Source organism: Xiphophorus maculatus, chromosome 15 (assembly GCF_002775205.1).
Source record: "Xiphophorus maculatus strain JP 163 A chromosome 15, X_maculatus-5.0-male, whole genome shotgun sequence".
Classification (NCBI taxonomy): domain Eukaryota; kingdom Metazoa; phylum Chordata; class Actinopteri; order Cyprinodontiformes; family Poeciliidae; genus Xiphophorus; species Xiphophorus maculatus.
Genome location: NC_036457.1, coordinates 10,227,109 through 10,252,385, shown reverse-complemented (window position 1 = coordinate 10,252,385; position 25,277 = coordinate 10,227,109). Strand labels below are relative to the sequence as shown.

General features: G+C 37.4%; 1 protein-coding gene across 8 annotated transcripts in view; it reads right to left on the bottom strand.

Moving 5' to 3' along the window:
* utrn (utrophin) overlaps positions 1 to 25,277 on the bottom strand; it is a 180,002-nt gene that overhangs the window by 91,038 nt on the left and 63,687 nt on the right. Inside the window, exon 1 of one of the 8 annotated variants that reach the window (XM_023347831.1) lies at positions 22,653 to 23,360. The exons of the other annotated variants lie outside the window; for them this stretch is intronic. Coding sequence (XP_023203599.1) covers positions 22,653 to 22,799 — 147 coding nt within the window. The 5' untranslated portion in view covers positions 22,800 to 23,360. Of the gene's footprint in view, positions 1 to 22,652; positions 23,361 to 25,277 lie in introns of those variants that run through there. 8 annotated transcript variants of the gene reach the window in all.

The following is a 25,277-nucleotide window of genomic DNA, read 5'->3' as shown; positions in this document are numbered from 1 at the left end:
TTGCAAAACATGACTCCTCTTTGTAAAGCCTGATTAATGAGGTGACCTTTATTAATAACTACAATCAGTGTAAAATTATTGAAACATGAAATGTCAGCAACTCTTTCAAGTGATTTTATGCTCTCCAGTCTATTTTAATCAAACATTTTTTGTACATTCAATGCAATACAGCAAGCATCAACATTATTAACGCTCCATCAATAAACACAATAACACGAGTTTCCGCTCACTTTCCCTCTGCGGAATGCTCATATGTATTTATTATCTCAAAAGACAAAAAGGCACAGAAGACAGTATAGAAGAAATCACTTAAGCTTCTGAATGAAACAGGCAATGGATGGGATTGAAAGAACTTCAAGGTGATGAAATTAAAACACTTTGGCACAATTTTGTTTTGATTAAGAATGACTCAATGTGACAGTTGCTCATGGCAAAGATGCAACTGTGACTAAGCTTCGGCTTCCGACTGTAACGTCATACTAAGGTGTATTTTCGTCTCCTGAAGGGAAGGCTATAACAAATCCTCAGAAATATTTATTGTCATAGAAACACAAGGGGCAGTTGCTAAACAGCCGGTTTCTGAATTTATCAGGCCTGTATAAGAAGTTTCAAGAATAGTTTATGCTACACTAAATAATCCTACAAGATATATAAAGCCAAGGCAGCCTTAATATGAAGCATTTCTGTTAGTGGGAAATTGGTTTATGGCATCTCCTTTGAGCTGTGACTAACCTTTTTTTTAAGGGTTAAGGAGAAAGCTTCTGTAGGTAAGTGGAGAAAAGGTATTCTTTACCATTTTACAATCAGATGCTAGTTTTAAGACCTTCCTATTCTTAAACAGGACTAGTAAAGCTTCTAGTGGGATGTTTAGCTTCTCGTCAAGAGTAGGCCTGTCACGATAACAAATTTTGCTGGGCGATTAATTATCTAAACAATTATTACGATAAACAATGATATTGTTTGAAGACCTTTTTACACTGATTTAATGGAAATGACGCAACAATGCATGCGATTTCCTGCCAAAGATAGATGCACTTTATTTTCAAAAGAATGCTTAACTCTGGAACTGAAGAACAAAAGAAACAAAACAATCAAAAATAAAATGGATTCTCAGTCTCCATTAACAAAAAATTTACTAGAATAAAAACTAAACAACATAAAGCCAAAGTGGAAATAAATACTGCATTCAACCAAAAGAGTGCAGAAAATGAAGTCTGTATTTTATATTGCCCTTCAGTAATAATTAGATTTAAATAGAAACGATGGGCACATGCAATAGTTCACACTACACGATTTTTCCCTTATGACAATCTTAGAACCTTGGCCGTTCTAAGATTGTCGCTTGCGATTTCATAACCGATTGTCCTGTAGTGTGTGGTGTGTTACGGTAGATTATCGCTCCGATCTAAATCGGGGGTTTTCCCGACTGGGAGCGTTAACGCAGCCCATTGAATATGACAGGTAGCCAATCAGAAAGCGTGGATTCCCCTCCGTGCTTTCAGAGGGGAAAGCATGGAGGGGAATCCCTAACAGCTGACACAGCGCAACCCAAAGTCCAGCGGTCATTGGAGATGATATGTGGAAACAACATTAATGTTTATTCAACATTTCGTGCAAAGAATATAGAAATGACAAGGGGAGCGAAATTGCTACCGCAGTTGATAAACCCGGTAACTTTTCAGCTGTTCTTCATTAACGTGACATAAATAGGTTATAATGATTTTCATTCAGGCAGGACTTTACGCTGACACTAGCCACATGCATTGCAGGTAGATTGTAGTAAAGCATTGATTAATGCCTGGTTTTAAAATTAGTTAACTGGACTTGTAGCCATTATTTTGTGCCCAGCAGGATCGAACCCGATCGAACAGTTATACCTAGGATTTCTGTCGGCTAATATGTGGGCTCTCAGGTTTTGAAAATGGGCCGACAATCGGCCGACAACTCTAAGATCGTGTAGTGTGCGCTGGGCTTTACACTAAAAATGAGGAAGAGAGGAGTCAGTGGAGAGCACCGGAGTTGAGCCTTTTTTCATTCAGTGTCATTAACAGAAAGAAAAAAAGGCCAGGAGAAACAATAAAGCCGATAATTAAAATGAGGTCGATAGTTTTAATTTATTGTGCGATTAATTGTTTATCGCGACAGGCCTATTCAAGAGGATAGTTTATGACTTTTTATTTAAAAAGATGCAGATGAAGTGAGGAAGAAGTGAAGAAACAATAAATCTGCAGAAAAACTACCCCCCCCCCTCCTTCTGGTAGCTCTTATGCTAAGCTAAGTACAGCTTCACCAAACTGTACCTGGGCTAGTAGGTAACTACTTGGTGAAATACTGCCACCTTCTGGCAGTGTTGTTAGAAGCACATTCCTATCAGGAGTCCATGGAAAAACAGTCAGCTATTTATCAAATCCATAGCTGCATATAGTACTTAAATCTGCACACAATGGGCGTGCCGTGGTGGCGTAGCGGTTAGCGCGACCCGTATTTGGAGGCCTTGAGTCCTCGACGCGGCCGTCGTGGGTTCGACTCTCGGACCCGACGACATTTGCCGCATGTCTTCCCCCCTCTCCTTCCCCGTTTCCTGTCAGCCTACTATCATATAAGGGACACTAGAGCCCACAAAAGACCCCTGGAGGGGTAAAAAAAAAAAATCTGCACACAAGGTACTGTATGTGTAATAAACAGCAAAGATCACAATGTGATAAAAAGCATTGTAATGATGTAATGTGATGACATTAGGAAGCGAACATAATTCCTGTTCAAATTAATGCATCTTTAAGCACAATTCAAATTCATTTTAAACAGCAGCTTCTCCTAGTTGCATGTTAAGCTCAAGTGGCTCATAAGATGGAATGCCTCCTAACAATTCTCTGCTTTAATCCAGTGATGAGTCTAGATCTAGGTTGGCTCACAAAGTGGACCCGATGAGGGTTGAAGAAAGTTAGCCTTCAAACTTCAGTAAAAGAAAAGCGTTTTTAATTCAGGAGGACAGAGCATTAAAGCACAGTAGCCTTCACCATACGCTTCAATAGGAGAAAAGAATAAAGAATCTGAGGAGAGCATGGCAATAAGGAGACAAGGAAGAGAGAGAAGCAGCTGTAATTGTGTTGTAAAAGCAAAAAATAGGACAGCATACACAAGGAGCATTATCAATGAGAGGAAAAGTGTCGATGGAAAAGTTTTCAAAAACTTCTATTCAAATGCCCTAGATAAATTTGAATTAAGAACCACAGAAGATACAGTACAATTTTACTATATTTTTACCAACTGAATTTTATCCTTAAATCAAAGTTCTCAGTTAATTTCACTTAATTTGTTGAATTAAGTGTTTCATACCATTAGTTGTTTTGTAAAAACTATTAGAAACCATTTTTCTATCGTTATAAATACTGTTGTCAGTTTTTCTCTTAATAACTTAGTAGTCTATTTTTTGGCTTCATCATCCACACAATCTTTAGTACTTCTATTCAATTACTTAAATATTGAAAAACGAAAGCCTATTCCTAATTACAAACAAAGCAATGTTGAATCCAGAAGGTGTAAGAAAACAATCTGACATCTCTGTTGTTGGGAAAACATATAGACTCACTTTAAAATGAGAAATGTTATCCAATAGTCTAATTTAAAGTATATGTTTTCACAATCTGTATAAAAAAAGGCAGAGACAGGGGGTAAAATTGGATTTTCTTATAACTAGTGATTGCAAGTTTCAGATTTGTTATAGCTTCAGCTGCTTTCTGAGATGATGATTCAGACGATCAGATAAAACATGATAAACGTAGAAAAGAAAGAGCTGATATCAGCCAAGGCACAGTTTTAGTGATGACATGCATGGATGTAGCCACACATACACACATTTTTCTTCTTTTTAATCTGTAAAGTGGTGCCTTTGATCTGTTTGGATGAGAAAACATTGAAAAGCAGCAGGAGTGGGAGATGAAAGGCCTGTCCAATTATGGGGAACTAAAGCGATTCCTAAAATAAGCATTCGTTCATAAACACTTGTACACATTAGTTTGAATTATGGGAAAAGTTCATACACTCACAGTTCTCTGGACTTAAAAAAAACAACCTAGAAATCTGCATGAACACAAAATCAGTTAATCATTCAAACAGAGAAAAAGTTTGATATCATTACAGCAAAGAGTTTAGATTAAAGACAACATTAATAGGCATATCTGCTAAGCCGTGAGGCAATATTTCTTCTTTGACTTAAGGATCCAGAAAAATTAACACTTTAGCTGTTAAATGTCTAATAATTTAACACCAATTTAAACTGATTGGTGCACCAAAAAACAAAACTACCTTCAAATACATCTGACCCCTTCATCGTTTATAAGTTATAATCCTCAAACTACAATATTCCAATTACGATCATATCTTCTGGGTTAGGCTTCATTCTAACAAGCAATCATTTACAAGAAGCTCTGACGAATTAAACACAAAGCTAAAGGGCAGCAGTAATTTCTACAAGAAAACATCATCCATTTGTTCTGAATGACATTTTACAGCATTGTATGTGCTCAACGTCCGGTTGTTGGAATGGAATAATTTTCATGCCCAATTTAAACAGATTGTTCTTTGTTTGAATGGCAATGGATTACTCGTTAGCTTGTCATCAATTTCACGCTTTCTGCTAAGAGCTTGTCTAATCAAGAGGCTTTTCCTATTATTATACTGTGCTGATGATTTATATAGAGCCCAGAGCTGACTCTTAAGTGGCAACACAGTCACCACTGTCTTTGATCAACATGCTGTTAACATCAGTCCTGAGGTGAGCTTATAAATAGCCAAACCAGCCTGTTGGGTATGACCAATCATTGTAATAAAACACGCAACAAGACTTTATAGTGGAGTTTGCCTGTCTATGCGGCTCATTAATGATATCAGTTATTTGAACTTGTAAAGCTGTTGGTAATTAGCCATGCAAATATAGTGATGAACCATGATCATCGTATTAGACTGGGGCAAATACTGATGTTCTCTTCACCACTCACAGTTACAGAGCTGACGGTCAGTTTAGCTTTCCCTGCAGATTGAAAACAAGTTTTTTTATGTAGAATCTATATAAAAATACATGTAACTCAACCTATTTAACTATATATGCTCAATAAAAAATTTAAAATTGACTTTTTCTGCTAATGGTAATGTTTTCAGACAAAAATCTATTGCTTTTACATCTAAAGAAATCATAACTGTAATACTATAAAACACCATAAATAATAAGAGCTTTATAAAAACTATTTTAGCAAAACATTAAATAAACATTGCCATGATGATATAGCTGCATAAAATGCTGTAATTTGATACTTTTGAATTTAATGTAACAATAAACATGGTGGAAAACTGAAAGCAACCACTATCCCTGCAGTAAAATGTGGCGGAATCTTTGTTTGTGGATGCAGGTTTTTTGTTTTTTTCTGTTTTTGTGAGGGTTTTTTTTTTTGTAAGGATGGAGCACCTGGTTGGAGTTGATGGACTGATGAATGGAGCTAAACAAAGGGAAATCCTGGAAGAAAATCTATTAGAGGCTGCAAAAGATTAGAGATTGAAGTGGAAGTTCACCTTCCTGCAAAACAGCAACCCCAAGAATCAAGCCACAGCTACAATAAAATGTTTATACATGTGTTAGAATGGCCAACATTACAGTCTAAACCCATATCCATTTGACAATCTGTGGCCCGATTTAAAGTTGAATCCTCACAGGCATCTCCCAAACCATCTGACAGAGTTTGAGCTATTTTATGAAGGCTAATGAGCAAAAAAAAAAAAATCCCCTCTCTAGATCGTGGCTCTGCAATAAGTAGAAGGGCTGAATACAAATGCATGCTGCATTTATAAGATAATTTGTAAAGTATGACAACCATAAATCCTTTTCCTTCAATTTCACAAATATGTGCTACTTTGCATTGGTCTATCACTCAAAATCCCACCAGAATCCGTAGCAGTTGTTGGTCGTAAATTGACAAAGTATGAAAAGTTTGTCACACTTTGTTATGCAAATATGTAACGTTATGCAAGTACATAACATTTGCATTTTATGTACTTACTGAATACAGTTTAGTATTAAATAAAAATAGCCTGCCTGATTCTGAGTAAATGTCAAACTCAGGGCCTCAGAACAACTTCAGACCTCAAATTAATGCAGAGAAAAAGAATCCCTGAATTAAATAACCTTCCAGGTCAAAAATCCTTTGTATTACTGATGAGATGTTTAATGGAGAACATAGTAAGAGAAAAAAAAGGCCTTTTCAAGACACATCAGTTGTAAGTGGCAGTAATAGCCATCAGGGTCATGTAAAAGACAGAAAGCATTTTTTAATTCAAGCACAATTTGCATCTGGTTGGAGCTTGTGAATATGAGTGGTGTCAGCAGCTGCTCACCTTCTGATACTCAATTAAACCTTTCTCTAACCCCAAGTACTTTAGCAAATGCATTAGGCGAAAAAACGAAGGACATGCAGAGCCAGTCTCACAATTTTTATAAAATGTGTTTGATGTCTTCAGATTGCAAGTAAAAACTGTGAGATAATCGGTTAATGAAGCAGTAACAGTTTGAACAAAGCTTCAAAAGTTATTTTATATAACATATAAACTGAAAGGTAAAGAGGAACGCATAAAGTGGAGGAGAACTGAGTCATGTGAAGTGATTACTCATCTGTGGGAGGTTACCACAATTTGCAACTGTTGAGCAAATACAAGTGTTAATCCACTTCACAGAGGAGAGATTTTACGGCATAAATGCTACATGAATGTTTAGCATCTGAACAGGATTTTAATCCAGTTTACCCTTTCTGCACGCATTTTTCTCACACATCTGATTCTGACAGACTAGATTCAAAAAGAAATATAAAGCACTTCCCGTCTTTAATGAAGCCTGAACTGCTGACTTGTCCTTGCTGATGAAAGCAGACCCGGTAATTGAACCCAGTATGAGGCTCAAAATAATGAAATAATAACGTGCTTTGAAGAATCCAGGACATCCTGGTGATAGTTGCTTACCATCACAAATCTTTCCAAACGCTCACGCTGGAAATCTGCTGTGGCCTTGGCAAAGCCCGACTCAGCTGAATGCAGACAGGGCAAGGCGAGGCGGCGCGTGGGCGAAAATTAAAAACTAATAACTGAGTTACTATCGATGTCACGGCCATCTTTGCTTTACAGCTGATCGAGAGGAAGGGGATTATGCCTGTGTAACTACATTTGAGAAGCAACTCTCTGCACTTATTTTTTCCATTATTCTCAACCAAACACCATGACTGTCATCAACACCACTTTGCGTCTAGCGGCAGGACGTGATTTACGCCCTGCGCTTTTCTCCGATAGTCCACTTAACCCTGACTGGGAGAGCTGTGATGAAGTAATTGGCTTGACTTAAAGCCCAATCTCTAAATCACGTTCTGAGTAAACTTTAGAGCCGCATTTCTAACTCGCTGGACATTCGTTTTCTCCGCTTGGCTTCTTTTCCCTGACAGAGCACTCTTTAGACACATTAAGATGCTCCGAGGCATTAAAATTGACGCAAACACCAACAGGAGCTCCTCGCAGAGAGCTCCTGATCTTTCACTTACACAAAACAAACAGCGAAGTGCGTCTCGCGATGAGCAAATATACTAAACGCAATGGCCCAGAGTAATAGTCAGTGCTACAGAGCGTCTGGGCTGGAAAAAACTGTATTGATTTGGAATCAAAAGGAGACGCACTAAAAGCTTCAGGACTGCTGCACAGATGCTCCTCGTTCTTCGCTTGTATTCCGTTCTTTATAAACTGCTTCCCTTAAAGAGCAAAGGTAGGTCAGATTAGAAAGATGCCTTTCAACCTGCAGATAAGTTTTGGACCAGTTCTTTTTTATCACAGACTGAAGGGAGAAAAATGAAGTGTAAACAACAAATGAGGGTAAAGACAAAAAACTTTGCAAATAAACAGGTGAACAGTTTTTATTCTTCTTTGCCATATCTCTCTGACAAACTGTATTCTCAAACTCGGGTGTGAAATAATTTATGCACATAAATAACTCATTGTTTGTGCAATAACTACTGTCGGCTGGTTGTTGACAGTGTATTACAACAGGCAATATAAACTACTGGTTAAATACTGTATGAGTTCAAACAACAGAGTAAAAATCTTACCCTATAAGAGATATATTTAAAACTCCCACCGTAAAATGTGGTAAAATTATTTTTATGAAAATTTTATATAGCTTTACAATAATTTTTTTTTTTTTTTTTACGTTTGGAGCTAGAACTTAAGTTTAACTTTGATAAATGTCAAAGACCCTTTTTGTAGAGGAATACACTTTTAAACTGTGAGCCAGAGTGAAACTAAATTACCTGAAACAAAAGAAAGGAACTTGGCAAATGCCCTCAAAAGCCACAGTGAATTTCTGAAATCATCCAAAATTCAAATTTAAATAATGCCAAAGTCTTTTTATTTTTAAATTGTGGATAATTTTACATATATGTATATATATACACACACATTTTAAGACTCAAAAAATTATCCACTGGCCATATTTAAATTTGAATTTCAATTGACTTCTCTCACGTGTTTTGTATGCATTTGCAGCCATTTGCCACCTGTTCCAGTTGAAGTTGTTTGATTTTAAAAAAAGTGATACAATTAACTTTTATTATTTTTATTACTTTAGTTTATTTAGTTAATAATAATATAAAAACTTTTTTTATTAATATAATTTTTTTATAAATGTAATACATTTGTCAGAATAGCAGAGTGTAAATTTAGCAAATGCACATTAGCACTTAATTAGTGACAAAAGCCTCAGTTAAACTTTTTTTTTTCAATTGTGTGATCAATTAAAAAAAAAAAAGATTTACCAAAAACAAAATGAACCAATAGCGTTGGACAAGTTCACTGTTATATATATTTTTTCTTTAATTTAAATTATGGTAAATTAAGTGTAAAATTGCTAGAAGTTTTCCAATTTCATGGCTAATTATTGCAGAAATGCGCCTGAATCAGAGAGCAGACATTTTGCAAATGTTTGTGGAAGACCCATTGAATCTAAAAAATTTTTTTATTAATGCTAAGAGCCCTAATTGGACAAATACATTTTAAACTTTGTGAAACACAAATCTCCACTCTTGTGAATCTCCACTCGAACTGGGAAAAGCTATTATTCAAATTAATTTATGAACATATTTTTAAAGGTTGTGTGATTCATTAATTTAATCATTTTTACCCAAATCAAAGAGAGGAAATTGAGCAAAGTTCATAAATTAGAGAGAAACCGTTCAGTTAATCCAAGTTTAAAACCACTAAACCCAGCAGATTTTATAACCACAGAATAAACTATTGATAAAAGCAAACATGTAGGACATAAAAACTGAGAAAGCAACATGATTGTCACTTGACTTTTCCCCCAGCAGTAATGAATATGTTCGATATTCAAGGCAAAAAGGAAACAAAATTGTTGCACAACAACTTCAAAGATACTCCTGAAGGTAAAAGCCAGTCAGACTTCAATGAAACAAATCCTTGTTCAACTGTAATGAAACAGCAAAGTTAGAAGAAAAAAATGAGTGTGAAGCTTGTTATTTGTAAGGTTTTCCAGGTTGGTGTATTGAGGGGAGATATATCCTCACTTTATTAGTTTTATAGGAACAACAAGTGAGTTTGAAGTGGTAAAATGCAAAAGTGATACAAGCAAAATGATTGATCAGTTTTTTAGTAAAAACTAAAGTTTCTCAAGGCAAACTTTCTTGCAAGAACATATTGTCACCATTACAAATCAGTGTTCCTTAGAGATCAAAACAGCTTTCCTTAGGCTATGTTTTTTTGTTTGTGCCGGCTGTGTTGTGGAGGGTTTTTCACTCTTTCCAAACTAACATCCATGAAATATAAAGCAAATGTGCAATTTCTGCCTGAATAAATTTAATTTTACCACAACAGTCCAAAGAATACTCTTCATCTGAGAGACAGCATCATGAATATGGCATTTCCTTTAAAAAGCAGATAATTTAATGTAACACGAGCTGCTAAAAGCAAATCTCTAAATACCACTGTAGTGGAAAGCCATTAAGCAGCGTGAAGTAATGAATATTTCAAATTTTTAAAAAGGAAACTGCTACTTTTGTCACTCAAGCACCAACAAGAAACTCGTACACACAGGTTTCAAGTAGAGATAGAGAAAACAAACCATCAAGGCCATGTCTTAACTGTGCAACAAGCAACAGATTAGATCAGCACCTCAACACTTTAATACATTTATCCAGGGTTCCTGCACATCTTTAAGAATTAAAAACTTACAAAGGCAACAGTCCAGAGATCTTATGTCTTTAAGTCAGTTTTGACCAATCCCTTTATCACAAAATTAGAAACTAACAACTGAGTTACTATTGATGTCGCAGACGTCTTTGCTAAGAACAAGGAAGAAAAGAAAGATGGGACACAAAGAAAGGCATAAGAGTAACAAGGAGGGAAACAAAAACAAATAAGAAAGGAAGTAAAAGCACAAAAAGAAGGAAAGAAAGAGGGATATGATAAAAGTAGAGTTTAGGGAATGAAGGCAGGTGAGGAAGAAAAGGACATTATAGAAGGAAGTATACAACTTTAAATAGTGGGAAATTAGGAAGGGAAGGGAAGAGAATAATGGGGAAGAAAACAAAATGAGAAGGGTGGAAGGAAGGAAATCATTTCTGTTCAATCATTTTCCTAATTTTCAATCTAATCTGTCTTGTGACAGAGCAGCAATAAAAGCACAGCTGTAGTGTGTGCATACATAAACACCCTGCATGTGTGAGCATGTGGTTTGTTTTCTTTAATTGAGGTGAACTGAGCAATTAGGTGATGAGGGGCACATCTATGGAACGGTTAGAGCCTTAAATTGATTTTCTATCAGCTGTAGGCTCAGGCCCGTCAGCACAGATGTAGAAACAGAAGCAGAACATAACCAAGTCTTACAACACCAATAGTCGTCCCACCAAAGTAAATCACAGCATTCAAAAGAAATATTTAGAGAAAAATAAAGAAACAGTTTATCTACACAGATAAAATGGGTACCATCTTTTCTGATTGCTATGTATGGCAATTGGAGAAAAGCAGTAAGTGAAACTCGAATAAAAAACAGAGGAAAACAGATTTATACCACAGACACAGCCTGAAGCCATCTTCCATTACCCCAACTATTTGTCCCTTCGATTCTGTCCCTCTATACATGTGGCTTCCAGAAGCAATTTAGTCACACAGCACATAATTCCAATATCTTTTATACTACTGGGAAAAACATGATTCTGGTGGCTGGAAGACATCCAATCAAACGTACAGCTATTTCATATGATAAAAATGGCACTGAGGCAGCAATGAAGCCCAGGAGAGCTTTGGCTGGACGTTACTACTCAGAAAGAAATTATATCTTAATACCAAGCACATTACAACTACTTACAATTACTGCTGAGAACACTGTGTTCAATCATCTAAGGAGATAAGCAAAAAAACAATTCATCCTAATTTCAAATGGTTGTATGCTGTCTGGGCTCTAAAATTAAGACAATAAAACACGAGTTAAAATAGGAAAAGAAGATTGTTTAATTAAAGCGAAGCCATTGCAGTGCTCCTTGCTGAGGCCTGGAATAATAAAGACAAAGCAGATCATTAATTTTTTGTATATTCTTACATATATTTCTTTAGTATAATGTATTTACATAGCCTTAAAAAAAGTATCCATAAAATGTTTATGTTTTGCTACATTAAAACCACAATCTTTTATTGGTATTTTATGTGATAAGATTGTGACAACGTAGCACATAATAGTGAAGTATAAGATAAGTCATATTTCTCAAACTTTTTACAAATAAACATTTAAATTTTGGTTCAATTATTCTGAATCTTTACTTTCTAGAACAACCTCTTATTGAAGTGATAGCTACAGGTGTGTTGGTGCCTGCATGTTTCTGAAAGGTCAAAGTTCTTCTGGGAAGGTAAAACTTCATCTCAGCTTTGTTTGAAGCCACATGAATCCTCTTATTTCAATGAGAACAAAGATCGTAAAAGTTCAATGATGCATCCAAATGACAACTACAATGCCTTTGTGTCAAAAAGATTCAGCTGAGGTAAGGTTGGACTCTGCAGACAGACATACGTATTTTATAAATCATGTCACTGGCAGAAGACATGAGGCAGACAGAATGTTAAAGTTTTCCATTGTTTAAGAGCCATCTTACCAACACATACTGAAAATGACTTTGGAGAAAAATTGCTGAGCTAAAAAGTAATGTACTTGAGCATGAGGCAGAAGAACACACCATAAAAGAACAAATACGGAACAAGTGCCAATGAATGCAAGGCTCAAAATGGAACAAGAAAAAAACAAACAAACACATTTTAGCGAAGCGAACAGCCACTGAGACCAGCAGATATGACAAAATATATGGTATCAGCAAGATTCCTGAGGCGTGTGCGTTCAGATAGTTGACAAGCTAAAAATTGTCACCCTGTCAGAACGATGTTTATCCTCATCTTCAGACGGTAAACTCTCCATGCTGTCAAGACAGATTAAAAAAAGCCAAAACCAGTATTTTCACTGTAAATACAACAGTGTGCAGTACCAAAGCCAAAGGGTTTGTGGTGAGTGCAACAAGTTTCACTTTTTGCTGAACAGAATATAAACAGAAACAGAAATATCACTTTAATATAACATCCAAAACTAAATACTAAAAATACCTGTAAATAGATTTTTTTATCTTTATTTGTTTATGTTTCTGCTGCTTGCATTAAACTGTCTGTAATTATGCTTAATTGTGTGGAATCTATCATCTGCAGTCAGGTACTGTGCTCTCCACAATTACAGGGACCATTGGCAAAGATGTGAACAAAAGCCTGAAAATAAATTGTTCTAATGGAGATTTGGACCAAAGACATTCCCTCCTGCACAAGTAAGTTCCTACAATCATCCTGCTCACTGTGTGTGGCAGCAAAAAATACAGACCAAGAACTGTAAAATATATGGCCAATATAGTCATTGTAATGTCAATGTATACAATATTCATAGTTTAAGTATTGGGATTGCAATATTTTTGTTGGCTAATACATTCCAAAAGTCACAAAATCACACTTTGCATGTCACAAAATATATATTTTTATCCAGTTGAGATAAAACAGGTTTATCACAATTGATTTTTTTTTTGCAAAAACTTACAAAACATTTTTAAGAAAATATTGTTATGACTCCAGATATCAGTAACTTTAAGTGCCAACTTTCTTGTACCCATGTCTTGATTTATGAGGATCAACACACATCTGACCTACCTGAATGGCATGTTTGCTTACCTTTCCCATATTGAAGTATGACTATGAGAAATGTATCAAGTAATTATGTATACCAAAAGGTAACAAGAAATCATATTGAACTATAATTTAATGTATTATAAAGTGTTTCATAGGGCAATGAGGACTAACATGTATTTCTCCAAGGTGGGATTTGTTCCCCCCACTGAATTAATGTACTCAAATTAAAGGTTGCATTTTTCAAAAAAAATAATAATAATAATAATCAAAGTGAAATGGTGGTAAAAGGATAAAGGGTTAATTTATTTTATGCTGTTGTAAACATCTTTACCAAAACTACCAATATTTTTGTCAATTATAGAGGATGATAAACATTGTACATAAGGGTCATATCACCTTCTTCACATCTCCTTGCAGTGTAGTAATTTTGTGCTGGTATTGACAGAAACTTTGTTCATCCCAAACTAACCCTGAATCTGCAGTAGAAAGTTTCCCCTAGTTTTACATTTCAGCAAATATTTGCAACATTTTTAATGACACAACTAAAAACGTAACAGGAATATTAACTAATAAAACCAAGACATAGCATCTGCAAAAAAACTGAGCAACATGTTTAAAGGTTTATAATAATTCATGTATTCAGGAGCAATTAAAGAAGCATGTGCGAGCATGTGTGCGTTTCCTCAGTGAGCTGATTATTCATCTTTACCAGATGTCCAACCTTTAGCATTGGAGGGCAAGGCCAGCCACAGGGTTGGCGTCATGCAAACAGGTAATTCTTCGAGAGGAGCGGCACCGACAGTAGTCATGTCAAAGGGAAGGTCAGACGGAGGAAGGGGAAAGAGAAAGAGCATCCAGCGCCCTCATCGATTGTCCTGTCAATCATTCAGTTGCCATAGCACCGTCTGGGGAGGCAAGGCAACTCTAAACAAGTGTGTTTCTAGTTTTGATTTAAAGAGACTATGTGTTTCAGCTGTTTTGCAGTTTTCTGAAAATTTTGTTCCAAATCTGTGGTGAATAAAAGCTTAGTGCTGCTTCTCTATGTTCTGGTTCTGGGGATGCAAAGCATGCCAGCACCAGAACACCTGAGAGGTCTGGAAGGTTGATACAATGACAACAGATCTTGTATTTCAGTGATTTATAAACTAGCAAAAGTATTTTAAAGTCTGTTCTCTGCACTACAAGGAGTCAGTTTAAGGGCTTTAGTACAGGGGATGATGTGCTCTGTCTTCCAGGTTTTAGAGAAAACATGAGCAGCAGTGTTCTGGATCAGCTGCAGCTGTTTGAAGCAGACCTGTTACAATAATCGATGTAACTAAAGATAACCATATGGATGAGTTTCTCTAGATCTGGCTGTGATATTAATCCTCTAAGTCTGGAAAAGTATTTGCTGAGTGGCACCAATATGCCTGGAACATCATGAAAACTTGATTGGATCACCAATGTGTTTACAATAAAGCCCAGACCAGCAACATGGACTCCACTGAAACCCTGAAGGTGGTCTGTGGTATCTGGTAGCAAGATGTTAGCAACAAATCACTCAAGTCCTCTAAGGAAGTTTTCACACCTGATGACATAGACTCAGTTCGACTGGGGACCAAATAGAAACATTTGTTATATTTCAGTGGATTTTGTTTGCTTTCACACTCCACTATGTCAACCGATCCAAACCATTGATACATCCACCAATGGTATTTTATAAATCCTGACCGCTACAGACCACAGGAGCTTCAGTTTTGAAAATGCCCTTAGACAAACTCACTAAAAACATCACCAAATGTCCACATGCTTAATATGTCAAACCATTTAGCAGCTGCCATGACAAAGAGATTAAACTGTGTTATTCATTTCCCCTGTATGGAGTCGCACTGTTTTGCCTGATCAGTGTACCTCTCTACTGTCTCATGAATACAGGGTTCTTTAAGGGCAGTCTCATAGTGATTATCTAATTACCATGATTAGCGACGTCTAATTGGAACTTTAAAATTAAAAAATTAGCTCTGGCACTAACTGTCCTAACCTACTTCGTTGTCTCAGGGAAGAGGAAATGAGGAGAGGGACTGAAAGGAAAAAAAAGAAAGCGTGCTTGCAAGTCTTGCAAAGGAAATTAATTTGGTTTGGGGGTATATCATTTGGCCACTTACCTTCATAAACAAACACACACAGAGCATGAGACTGAGGGATAGCAGTAAGTCTGACCCTAATGCCCCTCTTCTACCCTTTCAGTCTGAACCCACTTCACTAATTAACAATTGCTTTAATCCTTCCGTAACTCTGCAGACAATTGCACAATTTACGTACGGGGTTTGACTGCGAATGTGTGTCGCATCCTGAGGAATTCAACACCGTTTCTCCAGATTAGAAGAGTTACCCTCCGCCAAGCGTCGCCCACAGCGACCAAAGGTAATTGCTTTTTAATTAAGCCTCCGGCACTAATCCCGACGATATTTAGCAGGCACGAACTGGCACGCACACCCATACATTTACACACAAACACAGAGGAAGGAGACGGAGACAAAAGGGGAAGTCGTTCATCAATGGTGGATGTTTGTGGGTTTTGTTGATTTTGCTCTTCTGTTCTCAATGGGAGGTGAGGAAGAAGGCAGGGAAAATGAAGCTACACATGTGCTGAAGCAGTAAATGAATTTCTTACCCCATAGCCTACCTGAAAAAAAACCTTGGATGGAAAATGCATATAAGGCAGTGTGAGTGTATATATGTCTCCATGGAGTAAAATGGAAAAAAGCAGTCATCCATCTTTCTTTCCATTTTCCCAGTGCCCAATCCCTGCTCCCTCTCATCATTTTCAACCCTTTCATGTTTCATATTATGTTTACATCTGTCTGTCATCACTTCAACTTTCCCCTAAAAACTCGGTAGTTGCTTCCTGCACTGTCATAAATTATTTTTTGGTATATTTTTTTTCTTCTCCGTGAAGCTTAAACCATTTCCAGTGGGATGAGGAGTTGAGAAGCCTCTTTTGTTAAAGACACGTGCATGATAACTATGAAACACACTAAACCAATAAACACCCACATGTGAGCACTGTTGGAAATCTAATTCGATTCTGTGTCGCCTCTTCTAACTGCGAGTTTGCTTTAAAGTTTGTGGTCCAATGTGCGACGGTGCAACCAAGAAGACGTCAAGGCTTACGTTGAACTGTCATTCACAGCTCACATGAAAACCTTCCTGTCATTCCTGATCCTTCTCTAAACTTTCTCGAACGTCTTATGGAGCTGATGACAGATTTTTAAGCCATGTTACGTAAAAAGAACATTTTTAATTTAATGCTTGCTTTTAGATCCACAGAGAAGGTTGTACAGGGACAAACCAAGAAGATTTTAGTCTGAACATTGTACTTCTGTGACATAATCTCTGCCTGCAAGATGAAAAAATAAATGAAACAGAAGATGTTTGCATTACAGTAAATTGCTAAATGTCTTGAAAATCTGATGAAATGAATTATGTCTTTGGATCAATAGTGATTTCACATGAAAGTATTGAGAAACAACATACTGTGTGTATAATATCAATCGTTAAAGACTGCTTGATCGCAAAATTTGGTTCATCACATCTATATTTAGGTAGTTGGATGGACTCTCGCTGACCTAAACATCTACGCCTAAGCTAGATATTGAAAGTGTGGTGGAGATGCTGCAGATGATGAAAAGAGCAGACTGAGAAAAATCCAGGATCTCATTACTGCAACATTCAACAATAAGATCAAAATCAAATGCTCTCTTGATATTGTCCAAGATCTATTTTCACATTAGGTTGTGCAGAGATTTGTGGTCTCAAATTAGTCATCCTTCCTTGTGTTGGAGGTACAGTAGAGAAAGGACTTGTTTTTAAACCATCTGATTACTTGTCATAATATTGAGACACTAATTGTTTTTGCCGGCAAATCCTTTTTCACGGCTCTTTGTTCAAGTTGCCTAGAGGATGAAAGTTATGAATATTCGTTGGTTTTGTTGAGAAATTTTGTCAAATTCAAGTATCAAATTACAGGTAGGAGTTAATTATGTTGTGATTATCAAACCTCCAGGAGAAAAATGAAAGTAACATTTTTTGGCAGCAGCAAAAAATATCTGAAAAACTAGAACAACATGTCTTGCCTGTAGTCAGATTTACTAAATACCCCATGCCTACAATCCTAATTGTAGTTTTGACTTATGGTACTTTGTCTTTCTGAACTATAACTTATGTGCACATTTTCACAAACAAACCAAAAAAAAAAACATGTAGCATCATGTTGCAAAGTAGTTCTGCTGACAACCTTTCATGTTCTTTCCTCGTTTTTCCTCAGTTGTATTTCTATATCAGCATTTGACTCTGGCATGTTTTTCCTCCCCTGGAGATTACAGTCTATATATAGCACGATTTATGTTTAATCTCCCTGTGATATAACAGCAAAAGCCATTTCCAGTTGCTTTGTTTTTGTCGAACCAAAGGATTTACCTCTGAGGAGCATACCAGGCTGTGTTGCTGTTGATGCCATTCCTCCTGTGTACCTTCTCAAGCTCTTGTTTTTCCAGACCTCTCATCATTTTTTCAGTCCTCTTCTCTGTTTGTTGTGTACACAGAGGGGTCCTGCTATCTCAGACCTCCCGTTGTCTTAATTTAGACCAATGTTGGACAAGAGAGAGAGCTGTTCTTTGTAGAAAAATCTGGAAGTCAATGGAATTTAGTTCAGAAATTCCTTCCCCCGATTATACTGGTAAATGCAACAGTATTTCAGGAAGTGTAGAAGATGTACACACATCTGCACAAAGACAAATTATATACGTATGGGGTTTAGTAAATCTTAATGTTATTCAATAAAATCGTCTTTCCAAGGTTTAAGACGAGATGTTGTATGTGATAAATAATTCAACAGCACAGATTGACCCGTTTCTTTGGAGTGGCATCAAGGCTAAATGACTAAACAGCAGCATATGTTGTCATCCAGGGAATAAAGACAAAAGTGGGTAGAAGTTTTTGTTAGCGGGAAGAACAGAGAGCAGAACATTAACAATTAAAGAGATGATGACAGCAGCATAAACAGAAAGAAGATCATGGGAGAGTAAGCAGGTGCTACAAAAGGAGATGTTGTGGAAATTGATAGTGCTGAGAGGAAAGATGACAGGGGAGGAAGAAAGGATAAAAAGGAAAGTTTCCATCAACCTTATCAACTGAAAAAGGTTTGCAGAGGCAATCAACGTTTCAAAAAGACTGAAATGGGAAAACATTCATAAAGAGAACCTATACTGAAATAGACATTTGCTCATTTGCAGAGAAGAGATTTTGAGGAGTAATAAATCATTAAAAACGTGCCCCTGTTTCTTCCACAAAAACAGATGAAGAACAAAATTATTTGGGTTGGGTTTACCACAGAAATAAGACACCAAATTTGCTGGGATGTAGGAAGAACAGCAATTATCTTCCAGCAAGTGTTCCACTTCTATTCAAAGAATTAATTATCCTTGACAGGAGTAGGGAAAATGTCCAGCGGTGGAAGAGAACCACAAAGGAGAAAGAATCAGTGTTGACGCTTATAAGGTAAACAGGCAGAAAATAAGGGGGAAGAGAGCGAGAGAAGATAGAGGTAATGGGACACATTGAGAGGAGGATTAATCAATGCAATTTCTTAGTAAAGTCTTTTGAATACCAATTTGGATAAATCTCTTCTGGCCTGAGTTTTTCAATCGAGTGAACCAGAGTTTGTGTGTCTGTGTTTGTATAGGGATTACATGCCGTAATCTCCTCTCCAGTAGGAGAATGTGATGTTTGTCAGCGCCACAAATGTACAGATGCACTCAGTGAAAGGAAACAGAAAAATGAACTGTGAGCCAGCTCTGTGGCAGAGTACTTGCCATAGATATTGGCAAAAGAGAGGGACATTAGATTCAGAGCTAAGACCTTGTCCCTGCAGATTGATTGTCAATCTAAGAACTGAAGGAGCAAGGAAAAATATTGAGCACAACATTTTATCTCTGCCCACTTAAGCCACTCGCTGGATTGCCCCTAACTGTTTTGGGTGAAGAGGGAATGAGAGTGCAGGTTGAATTCAAGGAAAATTTAAGAACAGACCCTTCCAGTAAGCCCTTAACTGTCTTGAGTTCAGCAAGTCTCTCTCGTTTTATTCTGCATGACCGAAACTAAGAAAAACACACAGATGGGGCTGATGTAATGATCAAGTGTCATTTAGACTTTAATTAGTCTGAGAGACATTCACATGCCCATCCTGCATCACTTTAAAGTCATGCTGCTGAGGAAGTGCGGGCCACAACATAGATCACAATGTCCTATTATATTCAACTTTTAGTACCGACAAAAAAGAAGGGAATGAACCTCAGACACTAAAATGGAAACAAATCTCCAATGATCATCTCAGTACCCAAGAAAAAGGCAATCAGTTGTATTTGCAAAACTCTGTTAGTTTTATTTTCATATATTGAAAATTGTCTGTTTTTAATGCACAAATACACATTTTGTACATTTTTAGAAATATTATCAAGCTCAGTCAAACATTCCTATGGATTGGAGTGTGTTGTTTTTGACAACAGCACACTATATTATGTTGTAATTTTGCCCTTATTGTACAGTTTATTATCCTTAATTTTGTTTTAAGATAAGAGTTCTAATACTCTTATCTTGTTCCCACTGTTGGACAATCAAGGGTATCTATTCTATGTTTGTACGTCATAAGAACAGGTCACCAGAGGAAATTATATAAATTACAACTAACATAGTCCTCACCTATCTGCCTACAACACATATGCCTGGTTATTTTATTTTGTTCATCACGAGGGGGAGTTGCAAACATTTCCACTTGCTATTATGAGCACATGATGATAAACTACACAGACATTATAAGGTTAGGCTGTCTAAAAGCCACTAATGGAAGAATGTGCAAAAATCCACTGCTGAAGACAATGCACACAACCTCTGGCTCAATAAATGGGTTTACTAGACATGGGAGAACCTAATATGATATAGATACAGACAAGAGATTGGCAGGAAACTTATATCGGGTGCTGATACAAGATAAGATTTTGTGTTGTATTCCCGTCATTTCGTCACAATATTCCACTCAGTATTAGCAGTAAAAGCTATTTTGTGTGATTTAAGTACCATTTCATGTCACAGCTTCTGCCGATAAGAAGTCAGTCAGTTGTGAATAGCATAAAAATGTTGATTGGAATTGAAACCTTATTCTCATTTTCTTTTATTGTCTTTCTAGATTCTAAATGCCATCTAAACGAGTTTAAATGACCTCAGTTTCCACGTTATTCCACTGCCTGTGACTCAATTGGTAAGTGTGCATGATTATGTGCTCCAAACGTTTGCATTGAGTGTGCATGTGCCTGCAGACTAAAGAATTTAAGGAAGCGTGAAGGAAAATATTCCTGATTTGAGTGTGAGCCAAGATACCAGAGGGGAAAGTGGAGGTTATCAGCCTGCACCCGAGGCTCTAACTGCTAATGCTAACACTTGCTAATAACCCCAAGGATCCTGACAGAGCTGAAGGACAGAAGGGTCAGAAAGCTGGGCTTTATGCCCGTGCCTGAGTCATATATCAGGGGGCAGCAGTGAGCCAAGAGCAAAGGTGCACAGACTGTGGAGCCCAAAGGCCAGAGCTTGTGTCACAGAAACAGCAGGAACCAGCAAGGATGAATGCATAGTACCTCTAATTTAGGGCTGCTTCTAAAGTGGGCTTTGTTTAAAGACACACATGCACACACAGTTGGAAGCAACGCAACAGTAATGAGAGTAGGAGGACACCCCTCTGGAGAGAAGCAGGCCTTTCAGCCAATTCTCAGCCATTGATTCAACACAGAGAGACAGAACTGAGCCACCAGGACTCACTATAAACGAAACCGGCATGCCACTCAGCAGCTTTATTCACCAATAGAGTAGATCTGCTGCAGGCTTGCAAGTGGTCCAAAGGAGAGGAGCCGGGAAAACAAGAAGTCCAGGGGTAAACTTGTAGAATGATTTTATAAGGATTTAATAAAGGAAAATCACAAATCAGAGATTACATAAGTATGTGGTTTAAAAAAATGGACAAACTCAATCCACAAGGGCGGGAAATAATCATGTGTGCGGTTTAAGCATCAGCACTATCCCAAAACAGAATAAATGGCCAGACCCAGGGGGTGCACCCTGTGAGCCCCATGCAAATCCATCATCAGGAAGTTCTTTTCTTGGCTGGCAGCCAGTAAGGGCACCCCAGGGAGGTGTGACCAGCCTGGCATTACACCAGCCCCCCTCCCGAGGGGAAGGCCAAACAATGCTGAAGTGACGGATGCAACTCAGAGGAGGGTAATTGGGTGCAAAGTGAGTAATGCCTTCTACCAGCACGAATACAACCCAGGTAGGTCTGACTCTAAAGGGTGCTGAACGGAGGCCAGATGAGCAAGTCCAGAGTTTAATTAGTACTTATTGTGCTTTCACGCCTAGCAAAGTGTGCAAACAAGCTCTCACTCACATATTGGCATAAACAAACAAAGAGGAAATGTTTTTAAAAAGCAGTCGACAAATCAGTAATGCTGAAAGATGGCAAGTAATCCTCAGCTCTGCTGTTTTTCTTCTTTGCACAGCAATGCCAAATCTCAACATCTGGATGTCCTTAATCCGAGAGCAAGTTGTTGATGTGCAGAGAGAGCAAGGACAACCAACGACCAGTGATGATCAACAGCGACACAAAACAAGATCAAGCACTGCACACATCACTGGTCATTTTCTCTACGGTAAAATCAATACAGCTGACAAAGGGCAGAGACGGAGTCAACTGATTCACGCTCCGCTGGGTTTTCACAATAAATCTGTGTTGCTTAGATGCGTGTCACCTCAGAAGTGACTTAAAATTAAAAAGAAAAACAAACATCAGTCATTCCACTGCTGCCATTAGCTTCTTCAAATAATACGATGCATAGGACAAAAACAGTACCAATTTTTTTGTTTTTGTTTTTTCTTACAAATCATTGCATTCACAGGAGGAAAGGACAGACATACATTTAACCGCATGCATATATTTAAAATTCAAGAAAAAATGTTAATTAATAAATTAATAAGATGACATAAAACAAAAACAATTTTTAATGTCAGGCAGCGCAAAAAAAATTTAAGAGGAACCGAAGAAGGTAAACTTTACCATCAGCTTATAATTTGTGAGTCCAAATTAAACGCACGTATAAAACAAAATGGTGTATTGTCTCAAAAATGAAAGGATTTAAAAAAGAAAAAAAAAACAGAATCAAAACCAAATTTAAGAGTCTTAAATCAAACTCAATAAAACCTGCATAAACTTTGGAAATATTCACCAAGAAAGTAAAAAACGATATCCATGAAACTCAAAGCTAAACTTAAATTTCATCTGAAGTTATAAAAGCAGAGATTTTGTTCTCCAGCTGGGTCTCTCCACGTACCTTGCAGAGTTTCTGGTAGCGCGGTGAGGAGATGGCCATCCTCTGAAGCCTGTGTAAGAAGACCACCACTTTCTGGAGGGAGGTCCGGACCATGGCCATCATCTTAAGACTGCTACAAGTCTGCAGCAGCCTGCTCCTGGTCCGCATGCTAGCACTGCCCAACCCCACTCATATTGTTCTCCCTCTCCCTCTCCCCAGCCAAGCGACCAGACCCCAGCCAAGCTGACGTGATGCGTGCACGCACACAAAAACGCATGTACTCAGAGAGAGAAAGAAACAGTCACAAATGTGAACTCAGCTCAGAGAGATACCACGCTTCATCACGCACATACACACTCACAAAAAGACAGTAAGAGATTCCTTTCTTGGCTTTCTTTCTCTCTCTTTATAAACACTAACACATCGCTCAGCACACGCACGATGGAGGCAAACCGGACAAGACGAGACACTCACTTTCTCCTCCACGCGGACATTCACACGCGCACCCCGACCGCGGAACCAGAAGAGAGAATTATACAAATCACTTGTGACGGCACCCTGCCGAGTCAGACGAGAATGACGGCAAGGAGGAGTGAAATGAAGACGGAGAGAAGAGGCAGAGGAGCAGAAAGTCCCGGCACGCCAGGATAGGATGGGAGGAGAGGAGAGAGATGAGGAAAAGGCACGAGTTGCACCGGACAACGAGAGCGAACGCTCACATGAGGCTCACTTTTTAACTGCCTCTGATTTGGAGAGAGGAAGAGAGTGAGAGGAACACACAGAGAGAGAGAGAAACAGAGACATGAAACGCAGCAGCATAAAGGAAGGCAAACAATGACTCTGCCATGAAGAGAGGATGACATTACGAAAGGCAATGAACAGATCAATAACCAAGAGACAAGAAGATTAAAGTGAAAGAGGAGAGATGGAGCGAGAATAAATGACATGCAAACACACAATAGAGTTCCAAAGCAGGAGGGGGCTGCTTCAGACATCCAGCTTTCCTGGAAGTATTGGTTCCTTTCATTTCCTTTGTTGGCAGTCATACGACACACACGTTCACGAAAACTCCAGTTGGAGTCATGAGTACAGAGCTGAAGATCTGAAAATGTGTATGCCAAATGAACAACTCAAAAAACAAGATAATTCAGAATACATTCTGATAACTTCACCTGTTCTAATCAGTAAACACCAGTTCAAAAACTGAGTGACTGACTTTTGATCCTAAAAATGTATAAAAACTAATGTTTTCCACTTTTTTTTTTAATCAAACATCAAGCAACATAGTATTAGTTTTTTCAGTTAAACAGATTAAAGTTTTTGAGATAATTATGGATTTTCTTCATTTTTTGTTGGATTATAAACCACCATCATTAAGACCCTGCAGCACATTTCATGCACTTGTTCTATGACTTCACAATTTCAGTTTTTCTTTTTAGAAATTCGGATTGTTTTCCTTATCAAACAAAATTGAAAACCTAATCTCCGTGTCTCTACTTTACAGTTTGAATGTCATGCTTCGTGTTGCCAAGACAGTAATAAATAAAAAAACAAATAATAATAATCCTCACAAGGCTTTTAATTCACTGGCTAAGGATACAAGCTGCTCTTTTTCAACATTGAAAAACCTAAAAACTTTAATCCAATCTGAACTGGAAAACAAATATAAAAATTTAAATAGAACTAGTAAAGACCAACATTAATGTTGTGAAAGGCTATTTATAGTCTGTGAGCTTTGGTTTATGATGCCTCGAATGAGCAATTGCAGAAATACAGTTTTGAGTCAAAACACAGCAAATGAACGTACACAGCCACAATATCAATACATTCTGAGACTGTTTGTCCACATAATTGAAAATAAAGAGCGTATTGAAGCAGGAAAATAGTTGTCAAGTAACTTGTCTTGAACGTTTACATACTGTTGTGTGCTTAGACAAAGTTTAGTCGGGAATATACATGGCAATAAATTAATTAGTTGGAGAAAATCAGAGGTGACGGGATAAAAGATGGGTGAATTAACAGCGAGGAAAGACTTTAAATTATAATTTATTCAGCTGGAAGTCTCCAAGTAGTGGAGAGATGATATGAAAAAGCACAAAGACAAAAATAGCAAAGCTGAAGCATACATACAGTACATGTGAAAATAACTTAATTAAGCAGACAAAGAGTCCTCATTTGCACAATAATAAGGAAGCATGACTTTGCAATATTATTGTTATGAATGTGGGGATAATAATATCAATTCTCATTAACCCACATTTCCCTCTACTGTTTTCCCATCATCACGACATCCTCTCCAATCTATACCAACTTTGATTATTATTGGAGATTTAGATCTACATCAGGTCAGAGTATATATAGCATCTAAAATATTACAGCACACTGAATATTGCATCAAACCAGTCTTTTGCAATATTGCACGTATTAATACTGCAATGCAGCAAATTGTTCAGTTCCAGTTTCTATGAGCCTTATTGATTTTTGTTTTGAAGAATAAGTGGGGGAAAAAAACTCTCCTTCTCTCTTTCAACAAGAGAACAAGAACAACTTATTTGAAGTGAGGATGAGCAGACCTGACAGACTCTTCAACATAATTACAACTCCTGCATTATAAAACAAGCACAAACTGACTGTCACAGACAATTG